This window comes from Rhodnius prolixus, unplaced genomic scaffold (genome assembly GCF_049639745.1).
Source record: "Rhodnius prolixus isolate KJV_2025 unplaced genomic scaffold, Rpr scaffold_17, whole genome shotgun sequence".
NCBI classification, from domain to species: Eukaryota; Metazoa; Arthropoda; class Insecta; order Hemiptera; family Reduviidae; genus Rhodnius; species Rhodnius prolixus.
The window spans coordinates 565,741-593,016 of record NW_027411626.1 but is presented as its reverse complement, the minus strand read 5'-3'; the positions used below and the strand labels follow the sequence as shown (position 1 = coordinate 593,016).

At 31.8% G+C, this 27,276-nt stretch overlaps 2 protein-coding genes across 2 annotated transcripts; one reads left to right on the top strand and one right to left on the bottom strand.

The window, feature by feature from the left end:
• Positions 1-967: 967 nt before the first annotated feature.
• On the bottom strand, positions 968-11,968 carry PGAP5 (Per1-like protein PGAP5). The gene is made up of 10 exons (XM_074138964.1): positions 11,706-11,968; positions 11,492-11,628; positions 11,345-11,415; positions 8,552-8,693; positions 8,249-8,415; positions 7,522-7,604; positions 7,305-7,427; positions 6,759-6,902; positions 6,281-6,433; positions 968-4,823 (listed from the first exon to the last, which is right to left on the bottom strand). Exons 1-10 carry the CDS (start codon positions 11,814-11,816, stop codon positions 4,812-4,814), a joined length of 1,143 nt encoding a protein of 380 aa, XP_073995065.1. The 5' UTR covers positions 11,817-11,968; the 3' UTR covers positions 968-4,811.
• A 117-nt stretch (positions 11,969-12,085) lies between these two features.
• Positions 12,086-15,456, top strand: Socs36E (Suppressor of cytokine signaling at 36E). Its single transcript, XM_074138963.1, has one exon. It carries the CDS (start codon positions 12,471-12,473, stop codon positions 13,782-13,784), a length of 1,314 nt encoding a protein of 437 aa, XP_073995064.1. The 5' UTR covers positions 12,086-12,470; the 3' UTR covers positions 13,785-15,456.
• Positions 15,457-27,276: the final 11,820 nt, after the last annotated feature.

Genomic DNA, 27,276 nt, shown 5'->3' with positions numbered 1-27,276 from the left:
GGAAGTTGCTCAAGAGTCACTCAATGAAGTCGACAACGATGCGGATCTACTGAAACGTGTTATAACAGGTGACGAAACATGGGTTTACGGATATGATGTCGAAACTAAGGCTCAATCGTCCCAGTGGAGGCATTCTGGATCGCCAAGACCGAAAAAGGCTCGACAAGTGCGGTCGAATGTGAAGGTTATGTGCTCACTGTGTTCTTCGATTTTAATGGCATAGTGCATCATGAATTCTTGCCACAAGGTCAAACAATCAATAAGGAGTACTACCTACAAGTTCAACGCCGTTTGCGTGAAGCAATCCGAAAAAAAACGCCCGGATTTTTGGCAAAACAATTCATGGATTTTGCACCACGATAATGCACCTGCTCACACTTCATTGCTTGTTCGTGAATTTTTGGCCAAAAACAAAACTTTAACGATGCCCCAGCCTCCATATTCGCCAGACATGGCTCCATGTGACTTTTTTCTATTTCCAAACATAAAGAAAACATTAAAAGGCCGTCGTTTTACAAGCATAGATGACATTAAAAGCGAATCGCTGAAAGAGCTGAAAGCTATCACAAAGATCGAGTTTCAGAAGTGTTTCGAGGATTGGAAAAAGCGCTGGCACAAGTGTATTGTATGCGAAGGGGACTACTTTGAAGGCGACAATATTAATGTAGATGAATAAATAAATATTTTTTTCAAAAAACGAAAATTCCCGTTACTTTTTGAACACACCTCGTACATAAAATACAGATGGCAAATGTTTTTTTACCTCATATCATTTAAAACAATTTTTTTTTTCTCTCTTTCTCTCTCATTCACATTGCTATATCGTCCATTCTTGATATGTACACCAAGTTGTAGTCGACTGTCGTAAGGCATTTATAAAATTTTTGTTGTATTTATGTTCGTTTGTTTGTATCAGAAAACATGAGAGAGTTTTAATCTTAGTAATAAACCTTTTTTAGCACGACAGTTCTGTTTTTTTTTTTTTTAAATGCAGCAAAATATTGTTTCATTTCTTTTCTTTAAAATAAATCTGAATATAAATCTATCTACTTACAACAATAAAATATTAAATTTTTCTATAGAAATTTGTAATACACACACATTTTTGGCATTAATGTCACCTAATACATATTTAAAATAACACTTTTGCTTTTTTTTTGTTATTGCATTACTCAAAATTCTTAAAAAATTAATAGCTTTTTAAATACACTGCTCCACAAAAAAAGTTATTTTTTTTTCTCTGAAACTTTTTTGTTCTACATTTTATTTTAGTTAGCAAATATAAGAAGTATAAAGTTACGGGAGGGCTAAAATAAAATAAAAAATGATCTAAAAGAAATGAAAACCTTTAATTTAACAAAAAAGTACTTCTCAGCAAAAAATGAGTTTAGAAAAAAAATGTATTTCTTCCGATTAAAAAAAGAGAAAAAGAATTTTAGTGACGTGTATTGCTCGCATTACTGCATCCAATCTCCTCGGCATACTCCTTATTAAATTTCTCACGAAATCTTGTGTTAATTCCTGCCATATCTCCACCAGAGCACCTCGCAACTCTTCTAAGCTCCTGGGAGGATTATTTCTATATCTTAATCGCCTACCGAGCTCATCCCAAAGATGTTCAATTGGATTTAAATCCGGGCTACGTGCTGGTCATCTCAGAACACGAATGCCAGTATCGTGGAGATATTGAACAACACAGGCGGCAGTGTGTGTGATCGGGCATTATCTTGCATAAAAATAAAATTTTCCCCAATAAATAGTGCATAGGGTATCACATATTGCTGCAAAATTTCCCTCACATACAAATCTGCATTCAAGATTGCCCTGTTGAACACGTGGAGCTCAGTTTAAGCCCCCATAGAAATCCCAGCCCACACCATCACTGAACCACCTCCGAATGGTAGTCTACCAGAAATATTGCACGGAGCGTAGCGCTCCCCAGGCCTTCGGTAAACTCGTCGCCTCCCATCAGGTGCGTAGAGAGCAAAACGGGACTTGTCTGAAAAGAGAACGTTTCTACAATCGTTCTCAGACAGTTGCGGTGTTCCCTAGCGAACTCTAGACGGGCTCTCCGATGCTCTACGTTGAGCAATGGTCCTGTGGCTTGCTTCCTAGGGCGTAAATTCATTTCAGCGAACCATCTTCGTACGGTTTCGGCACTGACTGAAACTCCACGAACAGTAAGCAGTGTTTGAGCTGTTTCAGAAGCAGTTGATGTACGATTTCTTTGAGTGTGGATTCTAATAAATCGGACATCAAGTGCTTCTGTGGCTCTTGGTCGGCCCGAACCTTGTCTGCGAGTGCAGAGGCCTGTCTCCTGGTAACGATGGATGGCTCTTCGGACGGTGGTCTCAGGCAACCCTAACGTTCGTGCTGCGTACCGCTGACTCCGTCCATCCTCAACTAATGTAATAATTCAGGCCACTTGCTCTGCAGTAATCACCATTTTCTGAGAATTTGCAATGCTTTCAGCTTGAAAAAAGTCGAAACGCAACTGTAGAGGTCAATAAATTTATTTACTGTTGAGGTGAAGTTCATGTTGTTGTTTACACAAAAAGACCGAAGGGGATTAAATGAGGAATTGCTTCTCTATTTACAAGAAACTTTGGGCCTTGTTTCGATTAATTGTTCCCTGACAGTTTATGAAAATAATTAAAACTAATAATCTTTCCCCAAAATGTGATAAAACAAAAAATAAACGCTTTTTTCAAAGTGCGCCACTTTTTTTGTGGAGCAGTTTAGTTTCATTTTTTTGTTTTTTAAAAAAATCTAGCAGATCTAATTTATTTAGATCTAAATATATTTTAATTTTTTTTTATAAAAATCGACAATTTCTTGTTTTTCAATCGTTACTAAAAAATAAAAATAGAAATCAGCGCTTAAGTTGGAAATAACTTTTAATAAATAATTTGTTAGTAAAAGATCACCAAAGTCTCACTATAAATAACGCTTAAAAACCTTTAATAATTTACTTACATTAAGCTCATACCAGTAAATGATTTTCAATTGAGAAAAAACAAATAACAACAGTTAAATAACTTTTCATGGAGTTTTAAATTCAATACAATTAAGTCTTTGGATAGAACAGTATTCGAAAGAACAACAATGAACTTACGCTACTTATTTATGCTTAGAATCGTCAGCAACTTTAGATGAAGTTAACCGATACTGAAGAAGAGAGAGAGAGAAAAAAAAAAGAGTCGATGGTTTAAACCAGGGGTCGGCAACCCCGCGGCTCTTTTATCCAAATTTTGTGGCTCTTCAGCCTGTACAAAATAAATTGTAAGTATATTTCAATTTTATTGAAAAAAATGAAAATTTCATTTATTAAAGTAAAGATATTTTTTTCAAAAAGAATTTTAAATGTGATAGGTTTTGAAATTGAATAGAATTATAATGAAATTCGGTACGTAATATATAGGACTGTCGCCATTTTCATTCAAATACAGGTTTAATTATTATTTATTCGTTTATTTACTTTGCAATATATGAAAATAATAGATAAAACATTTAAATGTTATTGAATATCATAAAATAATAATTTGTGAATACAAATGATCTACAGAGTTTGTTTACACTCTATCATCCTTGCGGCTCTTGGTAAGATTTATTAAAATTATTTAAGGAGAAATGGCTCTCTACTTAAAATAGGTAGCCGACCCCCTGGTTTACACAAAGCAGGTAATCAACCTACGAGAAAATCGCGCGTCGTTTTATCTACACAGAAACACAAAAAAAAAACAGGAACCATTCTTTCGGGCTGCGCATGAAGAAGATCCTAGTGGTCTGTTACTAGGACCAGGTATCATCATCGTTCAAACAGTGGATATCCTTGAGAAAGTAATCATCTTCAGGATATTTTGATGAGAGATTCGTTTCGCACTATTTCCTCCAGGTAATATTTGGTGTGGTACTGTGTAAAGTGCTAAGTAAATCCCAACATTTGGTGCCCTGAACATTTCTGAAGTATTAAAAAAATAAAAAACACCAGGGATGTAAGTAAAGTAAAGTAAATCGCCAATTTTTTTTTTCAGGCGGGGCTTAACGTGCAACTACCAATTTAGTCAAGGTGTCGTGGACGGAGGCGACTAGCAAACATACTTTACTGTAAATTCCTCATATTAACCATTAAATAAAATCCAAGACCTAGACCCCGGGGAATCGAACCCACCAAACCAACAATATACATCTTAGCTTTGCAGGGTCTAGCCTCTAAACGCGTAACATACTTCTTCAGTAAATTCCTCATATTAACCATTAAATAAAATCCAAGACCTAGACCCCGGGGAATCGAACCCACCAAACCAACAATATACATCTTAGCTTTACAGGGTCTAGCTTCTAACCGCGTAACATACTTTACAGTAAATTCCTCATATTAACCATTAAATAAAATCCAAGGCCTAGACACCGAAAATCGAACCCAGTACCACAATGCATATTAGCTTTGCAAGTCTCGCCTCTTAACCCGCTCGGCTACCGTGGAGCCTCACACCCCCAGGGATGTCTTCAGTTGGGTTGATGACTATCCAAAAAACTATAATGCAGAAGTAAATAAAATGCCCAGTTATATGCGATTCACTAAGTTAATAGGTAATTAATTACTGCATCGCTTCCAGATGCACAAAAACAAGACATAATTCAAACGCTTTTCTTTTGCGTTCAGATTTTTCAGATTCAGTCCAGAACTTTTAAAATCAGATTTTAAAAGATACACAAAACAAATTTAAATTCTAAGTTTAAAATTTATTTTCCTACATCAATTTTTGCATGGACAACGTGTTCCCCACTAATCCAACAAAAGCACTGACTTAATTTCTTTTCTAAAATAATAAAAATAAAATATAATTTAACTCTACTAGTTAACAATCTTCAAAAATAAACAATATATCCTTTTTTTCCCCCTTCAGATCTAAGAGTTATTGTAATAAAAATGAAGAACAATTTTTAAAATTAATAAAAATAACTCAACAACTTATAGTTGTCTTCTAATGTTATTTGAAATTGAGAATTTATGAATAATCATTTAACAAAATAATGGAAAATAGTGAAAAACCTATTTCAATGCTTTTCAACCAATCACTATAACCATCAAACCCTATTAAATAGGTGGTTTCAATATTTGGTAACTACATACTTGTATTAATTAAAATTACTAACAAAATTGATATAACTAAGTTTAAAAAAAAAAAGTTTTCATTATCTCAGAAAAGAAACATTATATTTGTAGAAAAACGTTGGGAAAATACTCTTTCAAGATTTATTAATATACAATATCAGAAAAACCATAAACAGAACATACCTATGAGACTCTAGGCAGAGTATGTCCCTATTTCAACTCCTCTGTTCAACTTCTCAAACATCTAAATCCTCCATTGATGCCTAAAAACTACAAACCTCTCAGGAGTTTAGGACAAGATTGTAGATCTTAATTTTTCAAGTTTTTTATTTTTTTTTTATCTTTATAACCCATTCTTTTCTCACACTTCTGTTTTTAAAAAAATCTTTTTTCAGATTGTTAGATAAGAGCAAATTTTATATTTTCACTCAATTCTAGTGTAGAATTAAAGATTTTTTTAAAAATGATATTTTATTTGTTCAAATAATTACTAAGGCAGAATCAAGCGAACTAAGCAACTAAAGAAAGATATATTTTTTTTAAATGTTAAAAACTAATCATTTTAAAGTGTAGAGCTCTTGGTGAGTTGGCCCATATTTAATTTGTAAAAATAAGGAAAATTAATGATTTTATGTTTCAGTATTTTTTTTTTTTTTTTTTATGGAGAGCACTGTTTCCTTAGAGCCCTACTTTATCCCAATTTTGGTACCACGCAAGTCTCTATCGATTCCCTTAGAGTCCCAGAAATCGAAGATGGTTCCAAGGAGAGTAGTGTATATTCTCCTTGGATGCTGGCCATTCCTCCAGCTTTCTAAACAATCTACATATAACCTTCATGCACTAGGAGACCCTGCTTCTTCAAGGTACCCTCTGAGCTGACAATTTTTGAAGAAAAAGCCACCTTTAAAGAAAGAGGTTGAGACCATCTCATTCCACTCCACACTATCTCTGCTTTAAAAAGTAATTCCGGACTTTTTCAATTATTATTTAATAAAAATAAATAAAGATTCTTTTTTTTTTAGTGAGAAGGCGGTTGAAAAGCAATGAAAAGGTGCAACTTTGCAGAAAATTTAAATTAACTAAAATTGAGGATCACAATCTTATCATTAAATCTTAGCAGAGATTTTTTTTTTTGTTTAATACTGTTCATTGCTAATGTACTTTGAACATCCTATAACGTCTACAGTAACGTCTATAGGACAATGATGAATAGACAAGTATGGACAATATTCCCAATTTGTACAGCAAGATCACCGTAGACTCTCGAGGCATGTAGCATTTATCTACAGAATAATTATTTGGAGTAAAAATAGCCTGTAAAAAAAAAAATATTTAATCGAGTTAGACATTTTTCCTTTTTAAGTATTTTTAATTAGTCTTTGAAGTCTTATAAGACTGGATTTTTCTAAATTTGTAACATTAATTTCTTTGTTTTGATTAAATAAAGTCTATTAAATTAAATTTATATCATGATTCCGTTCAATTTTTTCCATTTTAGAATGGAATAATAAGAAATGAAAAAAGTATCGAAACGATAAGTCCCAATAAAAGATGGGAAGAATCCGACATTGTAACTTCAAGATAAACTTTTCAATAATTATTATTTATTATTAATTATTTTTATTTAAAAAAAACTCACTAGCATATATGAAGGATTGTCCTTATTTCTCCAACTAAAAGAAGGCAGAGTGTACTCATGGGTATTGAAACCATCGTGATATTTCCTACATCCATGATGTGTATGTCCAGTAATCACAACGCGAGGATTCAGGGATTCCAATAACTAAAGAAAAAAAAAAAGGTTCTAAGTCACTAAATTTCCTTCAAACTCTTAATTTTTAAGTTATACTAAATACTTAGCAATACTACTCAGTTCATAACCGCAATTTACACTTAAATGTAACTTTTACTGGAAAGCCTATCAGAATCCCACTCCAAGCATTGATCTAAAATGTTTTTTTTAAAGAAAACTATAATCTTCACAAAGATTGTCATTTTAAAGATAAAATAAGTAGGAGAGAAAGGCTGATTTCTATGAAAATTAACGATCGACAATCTACACCAATTACAAAGCAGGAATTCCGATTAAAATATCAGCATACAGCTCTTGATATAAATCCTGAACACTTTCCGAATGCTTGTTCAGTACATAAAATAATACGTAATAATCTTTTACATATTTTACCATTAATGATGATTCTTTAGAAAGAGCATCCCATCTTTCCCGAAACTTTTGCCTTTTTTCATCCTCAGGAGCTTCATCAGGTTCATTGCATTCTTCGTCAGATTCCCGATATAGTGGAAAGTGCTAGAAAAAAAAAAATTAGGAAAAATTAGATTAATACTTACGAGAATTATATTGCATTCATTTCAAGTTTTGAATTTAACAAAAATATATATACCTGGAGTAAAATTGGTCGACTATACTGTTTCAATTCTAGACCTTTAGGACAGGTTCCTAAACCTTTTGCACACTTCAATCTCTCTGCGAGCATAGCAATAGAGGGAATTAATAGTTATGGCAATGGTCATAAGAGGCTTTCATGAGGAAAAAAAAAAAATTACTGTATCCTTGGTCGGATTTTAGAGGTAGCTTAAAACAGTCTGGTGTAGAGATTTCGACTTTACTTGTTTCCCTCTCGCATAACACCTACTAACTGAGTAAGGGAGGTTACATGGTGTTTATGAGCGTTATTCAAAATGCTAAATGAATCGTATAACATTTGATAAAAATAATGAAATAAAAATTAATGAAACCTAATACTTGTTTAAGGGTTCTGTAAGTTTAGTGCATGCGTAATGTTTTAGAATTACAAAATTGGAGTTGTATTTTTATATGGAGGGGGCGTGAATTGCACTTATTTCTCTGTACAAATGAAATAAGTATACTTCTGTGATTTCTGCTTGTTTTTGCACTTCCCCCGTATTTTGTATTTTTATTTTACCAAAGTTTTATTAAACACATATCTTAAAATTGTATAGAAACTAGAAAATCCTTACTTTCACTACTCGAGGTTGTAAAAAAAACGATTAGAGTTCGCAGATAAAAATTTCTTTTAATTATCGTATATGTAAACTTAAGGAAGTACAATTCTCTAAGGATTCAAATAAAATAATAGAAATACTAACTTGTAATGTTAGAAAGTTGCATTTCCGCTGGACGACAAAGAAAACATCCATCTCCTTCCATGGCCATACTATTTATAAGAACAAAATGATTTCCTGCGATACTTAACAAACGTACTGAGGGAGAGCCGAAAGCTTCAGCAAATCTCTTATGTAGGTATGGTGTTATTCTGATGATAAAAATATGCACTCATAAGTTAGTAAATGAGCAATCCAGCACAAAATAATGAATATAAAAACAAAATACAACTTCTTTTAAAACATTGAAAAATTAGAATTTTTCCAATAATAATGAATAGTGCTTACCCATAATGAAAACCTATATCATGATTTCCAACCACTACATACAATTTGGTATGTTTTGGTACATAAAATAATGAATGGAACCTATCAATATATGTGCTGAACTCATAATCACTACACCATAAACCTTCATCAAAAATGTCTCCTGCAAAAATAAGTATAAATTAAAACTGTCCGGTAGGACAGTTGTATAAGGGTTGATCATCAAAAACTGCAGGAAAAAGCGTAACGTTGAAAAACACCCAACTTTGACAATTTTTTTCTCTTTTTCTATAAAAGATAAAATTCCCAAATTTTCTTTAAATTTTAGGACAAACCCTCCTTTATAACTGAAATTTTTTTGCAACAACATAGATCTAATAGATTTCGAGAAAAAAGTTGCCGAAAATGAGCAAAAACGGCTTTTTCAAAAATTGTTGTTGTTCTTCTTCTTCTTCTTCTTGTTGTTGTTGTTGTTGTTGTTGTTGTTGTTGTTACCTTTTTTGTAAACCGCGTACCGCCTAAACGCGTGAACCGATTTTCATGAATGAGGTGTCATTCGATTCGGAATTTTTTGTAGATGTGCCTTTTGGGGGTCTCGACGCTGTACATCGAATGGGAGAGGAGTTAGCCCCCTTTATGTAAGGCCTCCTCCAAAATTATTATTTCTAATTTCTCTGTAAATCTTGGCCCGATTTTGATAAAATTTGGTAGGATGATAGGGTTAGGGCTCCCCTACGTAACATTAAAGCGGCGATCAGCTCTTACACTTGTTAAGGGGAAGTATAGCAATCTTTCAAATTATCGAGACGTGAACCGATTTTCTTGAATAAAGTGTCATTCGAATCAAAATTTTGTACAGATTTGTACTTTAAAAGTCTCGACGCCATGCCTCATAAGGAGGGGAGTTTGCCCTACCCAAATAAGGCCCTTTCTAAAACTATTATTACCAATATTTCTATAAAGCTTAGTCCGATTTTGATAAAATTTAGCACGAAGAAGTGATTAAAGCTCCTCTACGTGGCTGTGAAGTGCCATCATGCTCTTACGCCTTCCAACAGGAAGTACTGCAATCGTTAAAATTATCAATGAGTGAACCGATTTACATCAATGAATTGTCGTTCGATTCAAAATCTTTGCCTTTTAGGGAGAAGTCCAGTAATCGCAGTTTATTTTTCTTGCTCCTCTTAAAAGGAATTACTGAAATCGCAGTTTAATTTTGCTATTTACGTACAAATACCTTCCTATTTTATTCAAAACGCTTTCTCAAAAAAATTGTTATTGAGGATGGTTTGGGGACCGCAATTATAATCGTTCTTTAAAAAGATCTCTACAGTAGTTACGGTTCCGACTTAACGCCTTATCAGGTTATAATGATAGAATTGCTTATACCAAATTTTAAAAAAATCTGTAAAGCAGATATGTAACTTTGCAAAATAGACAAAAAGAAAAATCTATCCAAAAGGTACAAAAATCTCCTTAACAAAAACTTACAGTTTAAAATGTTAAGTATAAGGGTTGATTAAACGCCAAAAGGTACACAAATCAGCAAGTACCCATCATTTCATTTATACTTCATTGATATGATTTAAGTAATTTTACTGCATTAACTTTTCCTTCACATTTTTAGAATTTATTAGATGTCACAGACCCTTATGCTGGCCAGTTCATTCATAATATTTTTTTGTTATAATTATGATAAAATGAGTTCTGAATTATTCTGAGTAGTCACATATACATGCATGTTAAAGTAGAAAAAGACAAAGTCAGAGTCAGCCACTGTTTAAATTTGAATCACGAAGGATTTAAAACAATATTTCAGTCTTGAATTCGTCTTACCGAAATATTCGTGAGCACAAATAACACACAGTTAATAACAAGTAGATTATTCAACAATAATTATTCATTTCTCAATTGTAATTTAATTTAGTCCCCCTAATTTTACTTATAGTAAAATACTGGAATAATTAGCTGTCCTAAAAATATGCAAATCTTATTTATTTTATATTACATATATACAACATTGTGGGAAGAACATCTAGATTGAGAATGTAATTGAAGAAAACTATATTATTTGCGATAAAGCCAGATAATTATTACCTATTATTATAAACGTTTGACTACTTCATAAAATAACAATTACTTTAATCGAAGAATGAACTTAAACCGACGATTTTTATTTTAAAATAAAAATAAATAAAATGAAATCATTAATGTATGTTGGTGTAAACTTTTTTTTAAAAAAGTTTTTGAAATCTTTAGCCTAATTTTTTTTTTCTTTTTAACCTGTAATTAATAGTTTGATTATTATAGATAAATAGATATTACAATCTACAGTCTAGAACAAATATTTTGTAGATGAAAATGGCCAGCATAAGGGTCTGTGACATCTAATAAATTCTAAAAATGTGAAGGAAAAGTTAATGCAGTAAAATTACTTAAATCATATCAATGAAGTATAAATGAAATGATGGGTACTTGCTGATTTGTGTACCTTTTGGCGTTTAATCAACCCTTATACTTAACATTTTAAACTGTAAGTTTTTGTTAAGGAGATATTAAATAAAATTTAAAGTGAAGCAAGTTTAAAAATAATAACTCTTCTACGGAGATCAACCTGAAAAAAGCCGTGACTGAACGGTTGCTATATAAACTAAGTTTTGTTGGTCATTATCACCGCAAATTCTTTTCAGTGCATCCCTGGCTTTCAGATAGTGTGTCACTCATACAGATATCACATCAAATTTCAAAAAATTTAAGATCTACTTTAAAAAAAATACAAGATCTAGTTTTTTTTTTAAAAAAAAAATAACTTACCAAGAATAAAAACTACATCAGGCTGGTGAAAAGTCATGGCAGTCTGAAATGTTCTGTACATCTGCCATTCCCTAATCAAAACAGGCAGCATCATTAGAATTAATTTTACAGGATTAACCTATTTTAAATAATTTAAAATTTTCTTACCTTCTCAATTTATCAAACCAATGACCTCTTCTTGGTCCTAAAAGATGAGTATCAGCTAATAACAAAGCCCTTAATTCCTTTTCATTACTATCAATTGATGGATCAGCTTTATTTGGGTCTAATTTAGGCCAATTACACTTAAAAAATAAGTTCGTAAATTTAGAAATTGAATCCACTCATGTATTTGAAAACAAAAAAAATTGCAAATACCTACTTGAATAAGAACAATATGGTAAATCAAAAGTTCACATAATATAAATAAAGCTATAATTGATATCAATACTTTTATACATTGTGACTTATAAAAACCCATTAATGGATTCATTTTCCAGCATCTTCCATATATCTTATAATTAGCAACTCAACAAACAAAACTTTTAGTCCCCAAATCCAAACCCACCACAACCTTTCTGAGATAAACACTGTTGCAACCTCTTTGTTTAGGCAACTTGTTGAAAATCTTTAAATAAATATTCGTCAAAACATTTTAATCATGATTAAAATTTTACAAAAAAAAATAATAAATTAATTTTTAGAAAAGAAGTTATTAAAGTTAGTATGTGTATTATAAAGGTAAAAAATAGAATAACTTTCCAGGAAAAAGCATTTAGACAGCAGTGGCAATGGACGTTTTCTTAAAATGGTGTTATGTGTGTCAATGTTCAGTTTCTTTTGGCAGTGCCTTTATAGATAGTACATTCGTTATAGTATTTAGAGTTCGTTAAAGTTAATAATGTTTATTTCTCACTTTGTGTTGAGTGTAATTAGCTGTAATAATTCTAATTTTGTGTGAAGTGCACCTCGCTAAAGTAAGAAAATCTTGCTTTCTTTTAACACCAACCTATGCTTAACTTAAAAAACTTTCATTTGATTTCTATGTTTGAAGAATCGTTCCTCTTAGTCAAATATGCATTTAAAGCAAATAATTTTAGGCCTTATAAACTTTAGGCCAAGTAATTTATTTACTTGAAAAGAAATAATGGGCCAAAAAATAAGTGACTTGAAAGGAGTATTCGGAATAATGGAAGGTAAGGAAGTGAATGAGATTCACATATCTTTAGAAGGTGTTAGAGTTTGTGAAAATGAAAATACTGAAGGTAACAGAGAAGATGACAACGGTAATGAACCTTGTGTAAATGATTTTGATAGGATTTTTGTTAATTCGGAAACAAGTCGAGATAATGAAGAAAATGGTAATATGGCACCAAGCTGTTCGAACGTGCAACCAACTGGATCCCAAGAAAAGAAGAAAACTGGTAGAAATAAACGGGGTAAATCGAAAGAAGGGACTAGTAAAAAGAAGAGACCACATTGGGTATTAAGATTTAATTGTGCTAGACTTAAGAGTGGAAGTAACAGTAGCGGAGCTAGTTCTGAGCCTGACATTGCTGAACCAAACATTGGCGTGGAATCTTGTGTGTGTACTGGCTATCGAAGAACTGAAGACCATCACTTAGGTGCCGGAGTGGTGTTCGAGACCAAGCAAGACTGTGGAGGCAGTGATTCTGAAGACGATGCGCATCATTTAATGCATTTTGAGCAGTTGAGATTGCGACAAGATGAATACTCGTTGGATGATTGTGATGAAAGGGCTAGACTGGAACGTGCTCGAGAAATCGAAGAAGGTGTGGAACCTCCACCTGGGTTTCGGCCTGCTCAAAGAATTCAACTTGTTTGTGTTCAAGATGTAAATATCGACAGCCTTGCAGCTCTGCTACAGTCAGCCGCCCTGTCAGCTTTGTCCCAACTGGATTCCCAACGAAAAGTGGTAGTCCATACCCAAGTAGACTATATTCATTGCCTTGTACCAGATCTACTACAGATTACATCTTGTTCATTCTATTGGGGAAAAATGGATAGATATGAAGCGGAAAGATTGTTAGATGGAAAGCCAGAAGGTACTTTTCTATTGCGAGATTCAGCCCAAGAAGAATACCTATTCTCAGTAAGTTTTCGTAAATATGGCCGATCTTTGCACGCAAGGATAGAGCAATGGAAACATCTTTTTAGTTTTGATTCTCACGACCCAGGTGTTTATTCATCGCCCACAGTTTGTGGTCTAATTGAACACTATAAAGATCCGTCATGTTGTATGTTCTTCGAGCCTATGCTGACCATACCGTTGCATCGTAATTTTGCATTTCCTTTACAACACCTAGCCAGAGCGGTTATCTGTTCAAAAATCTCTTACGATGGTATTAGTCAACTGCGATTACCCAAAGCACTTAAGAGCTACCTCAAAGAGTATCATTATAAACAAAGAGTTAAGGTACGTAGATTTGATAATGAATAATTGACAACATATATAAATATTATGTCTTATAGAGGCCAAATCATATAAGGCTGTGAAAAATATAATATTTGTATCAACACCCTTGTCAATTTTTTTTTTTTTTCTTGAATAAACATCGTTACCCAATTGAAACCATCAATAACGTTTTCATTTAAAATTATGCATTTATTAGTAATAAAGTGCCTCTATTCATTTTTTTCTCTATCTTCCATCTTTTTTCATACCAATTGTCATACCCACTTAAATGCTTTTATTTTGTAAACAATTTCTAGAACAAATAAGGGTGTTGATATTTCAAATTAATAATTAAATCAATAAAATACATTGTTTTGATGAAAAGAGAAGATGTTTATAAACATAAACAGCTCGAAAACAGTAACCAAAGCTAATCACAAATATTTTTATTTAATTAATTTGTTAAAAACCTTAATTACCTATAACTTTCAATAATCAAATCAGTTTCTTTCAATAATATTAGTACTTAAAAAAAAAAGTTGTTCTCGTTTTTTGAATTTAGAAATTTAAAAAAATAAAATGTTTAGGCCAGTAAAAAGAAAAAGAATATTGAATTTCTGTTGTGGTTGTTAATTCTAGCCTAAAAATATTGTTAATAAAAATTATAAGTTAATACATAAGGTTGTCCACCCACAAAGTCATTGCAGTTTTTCCTAACTTGATTTTTAAATTGATGTAATTAGGCTCAAAATATTTAATTTATTACTAATCTTATAAGAAATAATAACAATTGACAAATAAAAACAATTTATTTTAGCTAATAAATCTGCGTTATGGGACTTAGCGAATCATTAGAAAGTTATTTGTTTGTGAAAGCGTTCATGTTTTTATGTTAATACTTGAAGAAGTGACAGTTCTTAAAGGCGAGAGGTGCGGTAAATGTGGTGTGGTCCATCTGTAATCCTCGTAGCCCAATTCTAATACAAATTGGGCTACGAGGATTATAGATGGCCTGTCTTTTAGATAGAGTAATTTGGTGCTAAAGTTGTTGGTGAATTTCTCTTCTTTATTTTTCTCTCTTTTGAAATGTCCTCAATATTAAAGTTTTTTTATTTTATCTGAGAATGATTTTATTATTTCGTATTATCACTTTTCTACGTTCTGAATCTGCTATCTTTGATATTTATCTTTTTCTGGGTGTACCCATTCTGCCCTCGTCTTTTTCCAAGATCTTTTTAAACCAACCTTCTTTCGCCTATTCCGTCGATATATAGCCCAAAGCTCGTTGATTCTTTTTCCTCCACCTTTTGGAAAATATTATACGTAACAACTATTTCCTCTCTATCCAGGATCTATCCTTCTCCAAAAAAAAAAAAAAAAAAAAAATATCAATCTCCACAGCTCTAAGTTTGGTACAAAAAAAAAAGCTTTATGCAATGCCTCTTTTCTCTCAACACTTGTATTACTTTCAAGCAATGTCACATCTAGGGAGAAGCAACCACTATTCATTAGGGAGCCCATTGTTGTTTACATTTTTTTTTTTTTCCGTAGTTTTCCGTTATTCTAAGAAGTTTTCGCAGAGCGTATATTTCTCAAATGTCAAGAGATCAGTTGGAGAAGGAACTGGCTACTACAGATCATCAAAATTACTGAGCCTTGTATTCAATTCTGTTTATGCAACACTCTAGAATTTTTTCTCTTCAGATATAGACACTTTTTTTTTAAAAAAAAAAAAAAAAAAGTTATCCTGCATAAAATTGTGAAAATTTGCATTTTTCAAAAAATCCAAATCCACCCGCAGGTTGCCTAAACTTTCAGTTCTTTGATCGTCATTTTAATTTTGGCCATTGGGCTCTCACATATGCAAAGCTTTCATCTCATTTACACTACGTTTTGATCATAATATGATCCATTCTCTACTCTACTTAGCAGCGTTCGTTAACTGTTCTTTATCCCAATCCCATTGCTTTGGTAATACTATTGAATTAGTATAGGCCTGCATTATGCTCCAGTTTGATTGGTATAAAAAATAAATAAATTGCTTTAAATTAACCTAATTCTCAGAAACTTCACCTTCTCTGATACTGAGATTAATAAATAAATAAATAAATCATTCTTTATCAAAAAATTAAAAAAAGGAAACCCGCTATAACTTTGTGGCAGGAGAAGGGTAACCTGAATTAAGAATTTAGTTTGCTAAGAAAATATATAATAAAAATAATAATAAGGTTGTGCTAAGTTGGAAATTTTTTAAAATTTTCTCCTTTCATAAAATCAAGATGGTTCAAATTTACAGCTATATAAATTAATTCTATAAATAAATAAAAAATTGTACTTTTTTGGTCTAAAAAATATTTTACAATAAAGAAACTGATTTTTTGCATAGTTTTGATATATTTTATTTTATTATAGAATAAATTTTTCATAAATAATTAAAATAGTAATTTACATTATATGTATAGAACAAAATAAATTAATTACATTTAATTAGGTGAATAAACAATTTTATTAATGAATAATAGAATTAATGATTAAATTTAAAAATTAATGATGTAAAAAAAAATGTATATAAATCTAAAAAAAATAAAATATCTTTCTGTAATAACAATATAGTTAAACGTACCTGATTTTTTAAATAGGTCTTTTTTAACCTAAGTAATATTAATTACCATTTAGTTTAATACAAATTATTTCTCTTAATATTAGAGTTATATGTTTTATTTTCTTTTTTTTTTTTTGTTTTCACTCATATAATATTAGATGTAAAGAAAAAAGAGAGAGGAAAATCAATTTGCGTCCATCATGTTTTCACTTGTTCATTTTTCTTTGTATATACTGTGCAGTTAAGAAAAGCTTTTCTATTTTTTTTTCTTTTTTCTTTTCTTTAGAGGCTTGAGGCGTTTTTTTTGTAGAATTAAATGATTGATATAGGCCTCCTCAAAATTTTCAATTAAAAAACTGGGTAAATATTTAATAACTACAGATGTAATTTCCAAAATAGGCCTATTGTAAAGGGAATCGAAGAAGTAAAAATCATTTAGTGATAGTAGAAAGTTAAACCATCTTTTTTTCATTTCTATGCATCTTTTCCATTTTGTTATTAATTATCTATTTTTTCCCCTAGCCGTAGTTGAATTCCAAAGTGGGTTTACATAAAAAAAAAAAAAAAAAAAAAAAAAAAAAAAAATTGCGTTGTTTTTAGTAGCCCAGAAGAGACGCCTAGACATTTTCCCTCTGAGGGTAGCCCGGAAATTAAAAAAAAAAAAAAGGAAGCCTTCGGAGAACTTGCGGAAACGATCAATTTTTTTCCCCTCTCTTAACAATAAATATTGTGAAAACTAACTTACGAATTAATAGATCATTAGAGCCTTTCATAACTTTTTAGAAGTTAGATTCGGCCATTTTTTGTTTAAAGCTCTTTTCCTGTTTTTTTTTTTGTCAACTTATTGTCTTCCTGTATTAGATTGTCACTGTCAGTTGACGTAATGTATAGTGCCAATGAACCAGGGTTTTAGGTGGTTCTCTCTCTCTCTCTCTCACACACACTTCTGGATTTTGGCGTACAATCTTGGTTTGATTAATCATAGGTTGAGATGAAACTCCTTAGCCCTGCGCTTAAAGAGATTTGACTGGTCTTTGCACAGCACTAGAGCTAAGCATTAGCTAAAGCACTCTAAGCACTAAGCACTCTAAAAGCACTAGAGGAAACGCTTAGAGCTAAGGTTTTGTGATATTTTTTAGGTAATATGCGAAATACTACATGTTCAACACAAAATCTCAATTACGGGGAGGAATCCTAATGCTCAAATCAAAACCTATTACAAGATCAAAACCCCCAAATTTCAATGTTGCTTAAGAGTTTCTCTTCTAGTTATCATCAGTGATTGGGCCACTATTTGTGAGTTTGATCAGGCAAGGCCTGATTTCCATCCAAGGCCAACTTGCGGTTTTCTCGAGCTGAGCGACCTCTAGATACAGTAACCCCACGCAATCTTCAGCAATCTCCTTAGGATGAAAAAGATTCAAGATAGAAAATCGGCTGGTAAAGCTAAATCAAAAATACTTGATCACTTTAGCTGCCTATTTCTAAGGCTCTCCACGATTAATACAGTCGATTTTAAGGGTAAAGTTGTATTAAAAGCGATTCTATATTTCCGTGTTTTTCCACACTTATAAACTTAAGTATGAGAGATCCTATTTTTTGTAAGGCCTTGCTCCATTGCTTCTAGGGTTTTACTCCTAACTAAACCCTATCTTCACCCTTCTGAAACTCAAAAACCCTTGAATCACCATTTCCAGACCTTGTTTTCATGCCGGTCCCCATACAATAAGTTCAACCGTCTAAGGGGATGACTGCCAGTTAAATTAAAAATGCTTCAAGATGATTACACATGTTGGTAAGCCGTGACTTAACACATCTTTATCGATCGTAATGACTTCGATTCCCTTCCTGTATACATTCTCTTTAGATTTCCGTGTAATACATGAATTTTATACCTTTTTAAAAACTGTCATATCTCACTGCCTCAACCATTAACATTTTTTTGATTTCATCAGATGTAATACTAGTAGTCGTCAACTTTACGTGCACATTGATCATATCATAATTGCAAATAAAAATAATAATAAGTATTAGGAAAAAATTATTATTATATTCATTTTATATTATGATTTTATTTATATATTTTTATTTTGAAAAAATTGCCTTAATATTATATTTACCAAACAGCATTAATCTACGTGTTTTTCTACTCAGCTCAAATTTTGAAAGGGAAAATTTACTAAAATGTATTTAAAAAAAAAAACAAATTTGTTAAATATATATATAAATATATTATAAATATTGTATTATATCGTATTTTTCTTTTTGTATTTATAATTTTAAATTGTACCTTTATGAAATTGTGGAATATATCTTTATAAAATAGAATATTTCATTTTAAGAATGTTACTTGTCTTTGAAGACGACCTTATAGGAAGTATTATATTATATTATTATATTATAAATATATAATAGTTTAGGTATTATTAAAAATAAAACAAGTTATTAATCTATAATTCTTTTTTATCTTTAATCTTTTTCCATTACCTAGTTTCTGTGATTTCTTTTTTCTCCTGATTTGATTTAATTTTTACAGCGAGTGTCAAAATGAAAGAGAATATAAAACAAAAACAAAAAATGTATGTTAGAACATTGATAAGAGGAATTCCGTGGAAATATTCACAACATTTTATTCATTTTTCTTTGAATTTTATAATTTTAATAATAAAAGATGATGATAATAATAGCATTTCTTCAGAATGCTACAACAAAAATCTTTACAAATAAAACATTTCATACATGAATGTTAAATAAAGAGGAAAAAGCATTTGTTAATTCTTGGCAAAAACTAAGCAATCCGTTTTTAGTACGGTTGGCCTAAGAGCTAAATTTAAAATATCTACAGAATTTCAGTAGTTACAAAATGTTTTCATAAAAACACCACATCCTCTTCTAGTTCGGGCTAAATCCAATACTTTTACAAAAAAAAAGAGATGTACTTACCGCTTACTGTTTTCTTGTTTTTTTCTTTAATTAAAAATTAAGTCAAATTTTAAAAATTATATTTTTACCTGAGATGCCAGTACTCTGGCAGAATTTAGAAAAAATATTGTTGGGCGAATTATCTGATGTTCAGGCGCCACGATAGCCGAGCGGGTTAAGAGGCGAGAGATTAAAAGTGTCGTCAAAGCTTGGGACTCCTCATCGCGGGACAACCGCAGAGAAGAGGTAGTAGTTTCTCGCCTGAGGATCGGCCACACCCGGTTGACCCATGGTTATTACCTCATGTGTCAGGATAGCCCTCCCACATGCGGTTCATGTAATGAACCCGTGACTGTGCAGCACGTACTTTTGGAGTGTTCTGAGTATCAGCAATGTAGACAGCGTCACGGTGTTCCAAACTCACTGGAGGAAGCCTTAGCAAATGACCAGAAGAGAATAGATAACGTAATAAAGTTTTTGAAGGAAATTAAATTAATTAACAATATATAGGAAAATAAATTAATATATAAAATCATGTATATAATTTTTTTTAGAAATGTATTGTATATATAACTGTATTTAATTGTATATAGGTATGAATGTAATTTATAGTGTGAATGAGTTAACTTTATGTGTATAGCTTTAACAATGGAGTTCCGTAAGTGGTTGTTCTAGCAAAACGTTGTGTATAAAGTTGGCATGGCATATGCACTGCCACAGGGCGGCGGTAAAGGGCATAATAACCACCCAGGTTCATTGCCTTAAAAAAAAAAAAAAAAAAAAAGAGGCGAGATCTGCAAAGCTAATATGCATTGTGCTACTGGGTTCGATTCTCCCGGTCTGGGCCTTGGATTTTATTTAATTGGTAGTTGGACGTTAAACCCCGTCTGAAAAAATACGCGATTACTTACTTACTTTATCTGATGTTCAAAAAAAAATTTAAGAAGCTAAATATCAGTAGTAGGTTTTTCTTTAAATCGAGGTATTAATTTTTAAAAAAAACTTTCACTTTTATTTATAAAATTTTTACTGGACTTTTTTTTGGGGGGAGGTGCAGGCAAATTCTCGAAAGATTTAAGCCACTTTTTAGAAGCCCCCATTTATTTGCTATTTCTGACTAATTAAAATTAGAAGACATTTTCTACTTTTATTTAATTTTTCAAGGAATTTTGTTCTTTTTGAGGAGTTGCTTACGAGAGGCTGTGACATTTTCCAAACATATAACCCAGAATTTCAGGGATACTGCGTTACCCAGTTTTTTTGGGGGGGTTTTCAAAAATTCGTAGTAAAGAAAAATTTAAAAAACGTCGCATATTGTATTAGGAAAAGCCAGATTTTTGTATTCAATTTATATTTGTATTTATTTATTGCTACACGAACTCTTCAAACGCACATCAACCACTTACAGAGTACTGGCTTATCAAATGGCGAATCAAAACTAACGTTACGAAATCAAAATCTATAGTGTTTACTCTAAGATGAAAAATCCTACCTCCCATCATCTTCAACCAAATTTCTATACCAACTGAGGACAAAGTACGCTACCTTGGACTGTACCTAGACAAACGGTTGACAGGAATCCCCGATACTAGACTGAAAAGACTAATGCTACGAAACTTCTCGCCAGACTACTTGAAAAACGATCTAAACTCAACCGAAAAAACAAAAAACTCATACCTATTTCTTTTTTTTTCTTTTTTTTTTTTTTTTTTTTAATGATTTAAGGCGCGTCAACATCGAAGGTTATTGGCGCCCGGAGCTTTTTTTAGTGCACTGCCGGCCTCCGGACAGAGTTCTCTCGTTACAGACAACACTGTTCATCACCGGACAGAAGCTCCTAGGAAGAGGAAATCTAAGGGTCAGCAGCTGGTCCGCGTGGCTTATACCTGTTTGTTACTGCGATCTATTTGATCATACGGCATCGAAGTACGGGGATCGACTAAACGTTCCAACTCACTACGCCTCCAGACATTACAATCAAAAAAATACTACGAAAACTACTACAATATATTTCTAACTTCACCATTCATAATGACCTCAAAATCCCTTTCATTAACGGACCTTACTAAAACTCCTTTCTTAAAATTATCATTCCTTTACAGCAGCTCATCCTAATCCTTTGATTGAACACTTATCTTCTTCCACATTACCAGGTAATCCTTCTAGGGAAATTGGAAGAGAAGATGGCCCCGCGATCTACTCTCCTCATAACAGTACAGTGGAGTCTCGGTTATGACCGGGACCGGACACGTGACGGATAGTCGATTAGACGGATAATGGAAAAAAACAGGAAAATTTCCAGATTCTTTTGTTTAACTTGTATAAAACTTTGTATTAACTGGTATACATATTTTATACGTTTATACGTTTAAGCCTTAAAGGTCAGTTATCTTTCATTATTCAATTCATTCTAGTGGGTATTAAAATTAATGAATACAATGTCTGCGACATCTAATCGGTTTTGTGGGCGGTTTTGTTTGTGGTTGATCTTTTTTAGGAAAAAAACCCACAAACTGTCGAATGATGGACACGAGTATGGTACCTAAAAGACAAAGGAAAAAATCTCAAAAGAAAGTTTTCTTTTTAAAATATTTTTTTGGGTTTTTTGAAAATTTTTAAATACTGAGGACAGTGACGGTTAATTGGAATAGACGGACAAAAGGGTGACGGATAACCGAGACTCCACTGTATAGTGCATCTGTTCACGTTAATGGAGTGTCGCCACTGGGTGCCTTATCCAATCTTCAATCAAGACCCTATATTACATTGCATTTGCTTGTTGCAACAACCGTTGCAGTCGCAAATTTCAATAAAAGATTTTAAAAAAACAAAAAAAAAATTATTAAAATCTCATTCTGTACACATGTATTACTCAATACAATTTACTTTGTTCAATGTGTAAGCGATTTTATTATCTTTTGTTGACAATCAACTCTCGAATGTTCAATAATAGATATACAACTTCCGGGTGAATCATTTACTACGATATCTTGTTGAATCATTAATTTTTATACATACGTATATTTGTCATTAATTCAACAATTCAATTTTAATTACACAGTAATAAAACTGTCTCACCGCTATTCTCACTGCAAATTTATTCCATATTTAAAGTTCAGAGAATAAAAATGATGACTAAGGTTGTTGTTTTAATTAAATATAAATTAAATAAAACTAGAGTGAACACTAAACAATTCTCGGTGTGAAATACTTTTTCTTAAAACTTTTGACTTTTCACTATTATTTATTAATTTATTTGTCTGTAAGACCTAAGCCTTTTACAAACGGAGTGTAAATAAACAAATTTCATTCATAATATAATAATTAAATTAAATGATCAAACTTGATATTAAAAGTAAAATAAAAAACAATATCATTAATGAAATTGAAATAAACAAACAAAAAGTAATAAAAATAGTAAAATAATATTTATAGATGCTGTCTAAAGGAAACAAAATATATACAGTGGCTCCCAGTGAAACTGATACACTTGAGTAGATAAGTAAAAAGCCCTAAAACACCATAACACTGCCACCCCCATGTTTCACGGGCGGAAATTTTGATTTAGCAAGTTCTTCTTCTGGTTTCCTCCACAGATAGGAACGTCCATAGGACCCGAAAATATTAAATTTACTATATTACAGTAGTACAAAACTCGGGGTCCTTTAATAAATATTCATTTGCAAATTATACCCTAACTGAAAGGTTTCTTTCGCGCTACTCTTCCATGAAATTTGTTTCTTCTTAGCACACGTCGGACTGTTTCTGGACTTACTGACTGACCTAAACGTTTTGATAGTTCTACGGCTATTTTTGGTGCACTCAGGGATGGATTTTTTGTTCACTTCTCTAAGGATCCACCACTCATCCCTATCATTTAATATTTTTTTTTTGTAGATTTAGTTTTTTTTCCCTGGCAATGCGGATTTTTCCTTTTTGTACCTCTCCACTATATGCTGGATAGTTGAACGGCTTTTTTTTTAGTTATTTCGGCTATTTCGTTCAGCGATTTCCCATCATTAAAATGTTTAATGACCAATTCACGTTCTTTAAGAGTTGTATGTACTCCCATTACTGGAAAAGTTCAAATAAACGGCAGATATTGTCTCTGAAGAGAACCAAATGATTTCGCCAGAAGAGTTTAGAAAACAATTTAAACAAATAAACCAGAGGAGGAAACAATTTAAAGTAAACAAATACACACATATAGGGGCAAAGAACGGTGAATCATTTTCACTGTGAGTTTAGTCAATTTTAAAAAAATGTGTTTATTCTTATTAATAAATCATTGGTTCATTTTTATTTGTTTTCACACAAAGAACATATTACTAGGATGTTTATTAATTGAAATAAATAATTTTTTTTCAATTAAATATAATTTTGATCAACTTATTCAACAATTTCTAACAAATAACCTGGTGTATCATTTTGACTGTGAGCCACTGTATCACCTGTTTAAAACACAAAAACAAAACTTTAACAACTGAAATTATTCATTAGTAAAAAAGACCTTAACTTTATTAAACGCGTAATTATAAACAATAAGTAATTTTGCTTTTTCGCAAACTATACATTAATTCTAATAAATCCCTCTTTGTACATCAGAGGGCAGATTACTATTGAAATAATGAATCCTTTAAACTTTTCACTAAATCTACTTGATATTACACAGTACAGATTACCCAAATCGTCTCTCCTTAAAACAATAAGTTTCACGTAAAGAATATCAAACTTGACGTTTTTTTCAGGCGGAGCTACAACAAAAATCATTTCTCACTTCTAAATTCAGACACAAGTAATTGAACAGAATATATCAAAAGCTAAAAAAAAAAAATCACATAATTCTCTAACATTATATTTCGTTCTAACATTCTAATTCTATTGTAACTCAATATACCGTCCTTCTGTTTATCTATTTCAGTCAAACTGAACGTTTCGAAGTAAATTTTTGACTTTCATGTTGGACTGGATCTTAAGAGAAAAAAAAAATGTCGTATTGTGAAACATTGGGACTTTTAATTACATGTATTTCTGGCAAAAATTCAACATATTTACAATATTTTCTCTCACTTAAAATAAGAGAATATAAAGATGAAGACTTAAAAAAAAAAAAAAGCTTGTAAATTTCGAGCAACTTTGATGAAGGTAATGATGTATTTTTAGAAACCTAAAAAAAAAATTAAATAAAAAAAGAAATGAGAGATAGGTAGGAGAGGGATACTTGCAGCAGTAGTCAAGGTAATTCTAGAAGGGGGCACCTGTGTTAGGCCGCCTACCTGGAGAACAGCACAACTGGCAGGTACCAAAGAACTCTGGTCGTCCCACGTTAAAAACTTTCAACCATAGAATCTGAACAACAAAGAAATATACCTAGTGAACGAGACAAACAAAAAAAACAAAATACCTGGCTGACATTGCCAGTACCAGGTCATTTACTGTCACTTGAGGGAATGGCGGCCCCCCCAGTTTGACACGAATTTACCATTCTTCTTGAATGGTGCCCCTTTCATTGAAAGACATGAACTTGTTAATAATTATTTCAAAGAAAGAAGTGTTCATTCATTCCATGAGGGATTTTACGCTCCATATAGTTACCTATAATATACAGGGTGATCCATTTAAAACGCACCAATCGCTAATAACTTTTTAGGAAAGCGGAATTTCGAAAAAACCCACGAAGTAAACTATAATGTTTTTTTGGTGTTGTTTTCAAATTTTTTACCCCCGATGCTGTATCTTCATTTTTGGCGGAGTTACGGCTAAAAACCCGATTGGGGTTTCATAAGGACCACTGGTTTTGACCATGATTATGAAAACTACATAAAAACAAACTGTGAAAAAATGACGTTAACTCCGTTTCGATATCCCTAATATTTGTCGAGATATTTATGATCAAAGTTAATTCGTGATCGGTTTTCAATATTAATTTTCTACCAGAAATACACATTTTGGGAGATTCTCTGTTTGCAAAAAATGTTATTTGTGACGCAAATAACAAAAATAATAATAATTGAAGATTTTAAAACATGTAGTGTAATGTAATGGTTGCGGGTGAATCAGGATAGATTTGTTTTATCATCAAATAAAAGCAATCACATCATTTTCATGCCCCCCAGTATGCAAGACTTCTTGACCTATGATTATGGTAAGAATTATGTTTTTTTTCTCGAAATTCCGCTTTCCTAAAAAGTTATTAGCGATTGGTGCGTTTTAAATGGATCACCCTGTATATTGTAGTTCCTTCTCCATTCATGTAAACACTTTTTCATGAAAATCTCTTTCTCGTGAAAAATCATGAATGAATACTCAAACGACTGTTTCTTACTACAATTCTTAAGGTTCCAATTATCGATTTTTTTTAAACATCGATTCGTAAAACCTATTGATTTCTTGAATTATACCAAATTATAAAACTGCAAATTTCATCTAAATGAAACATTTAGAAATCGATTCGCTAACTTTATTATTTAGTAAGTTCTGGTTTGTGAGATTTCTCACAAGATTTATCCCTCTTTTATAATATATTACACCCAAAATCGTGTTCTGTGCACAGAAATAATAGTTAAGAGAGGAAGTCTTTCAACCAATCCTTCAGCAACAGTAACTTTTATCACTAAGAAAGTAAGAATCGCAGGAGGTTGAAACTTAATATTTAGATTGGGCTCTACCAGGGAATCAGAAACTGCAGCCTAGCGATCAAAAACCGGAAATACCACTTAACAGGGCGGATTTTTGACTTTTTGAGAATTTTTTTTTTACGAAAATGGCTTCAAACTATTTTCATTTGAAAACTACAGTACAAATTGTACTCCTAGTAGCTGCAGCTGTTATTTGAAAGATTTTCCCAGAAGAATTTCAACACTTCTGGGAGTGCCGGGTCTTTAGACAGAGATGGCTGGATCTTATATAGGAATGTCTCTATGAAATGGAGATGTTACAGTGGTAAACCAAACCTTCAATCAAGATGAATGGTACAATTTAAGTCCTTCCACGGACCGATAATGCCAAAAATAGAAGTGCACTTGTAAAATACCTCATATTTTGAAATGTGCAAGAAAAATAAATGCTTTTTCTTTTTTTTTTTTTTTGCAGACATAAATTCTTATTAATTTTTAGTCTGAAGATCGTGTTACAATAAAAACAATCGCCATTTAGCGCCAATGTGTGGGGAATATTCTGTCTATCCATTGCATTTCATTTTTATCGTCTAGTATGGTAATTTTTTTTGCCATTATCACAATTCTTGACTTATCTTAATGGAAGCAAAACTAAATGATTGTGCAATATTTTTCATTCATAATTTACAATTGTATTGTTGACTTAGTTTTATAACAAACTATTAAAAATAAAAATAAAAAAAAACTTACTGCTGTATTTCTCTTATTCCGGATGTTTTGCGATAGGAAAATGAGTTTTCACTACTTCCTTTTACTCTGTACTTTGTGACGAATTTTCCACGCACAGAACTAGAAAACCTCAATTCCACAAAAAATGGTACTTAAGATGACATTCGGAAAATTGTAAGTAAACTAATTTTTATGAAACACATTTTCCAACAAAAAAAAAATGTGGCACTGATCTTGGTTAGTTGAGAAAATCTTTTTTTTAGACTTTCTACGTCGAAGGCATCAGTTTAAAGGCAGATTCGATTCATGGCCTAATAAATAATTTTGCCATTAATAGCATGATTGACCTAAAATCTATAGCAGTGTTCTGTTATTATCTTTCCGCCCACTACAAATCAAATTCTATACTGTATTCCATTTGTCACGCTTCCAAGTTTTCACTTTATTACGGAAAATGCATTTTCAATATATTTTTTGTACTTTTTACAATCTAATGTAGTTGTTTTTAGGTTATCGTGGTTTAATTTTATTAAAACTGTTACTAAAGCAAAGCTGTTGCATTTGTACTTCAGAAGTTCTCCACGAACAGTTTTTTCTTTGTTAACAAAATATATCTACTGAGCCCCCCAATCATGAAACCCAGGTGAAGTCACAACTATCTAGGTTC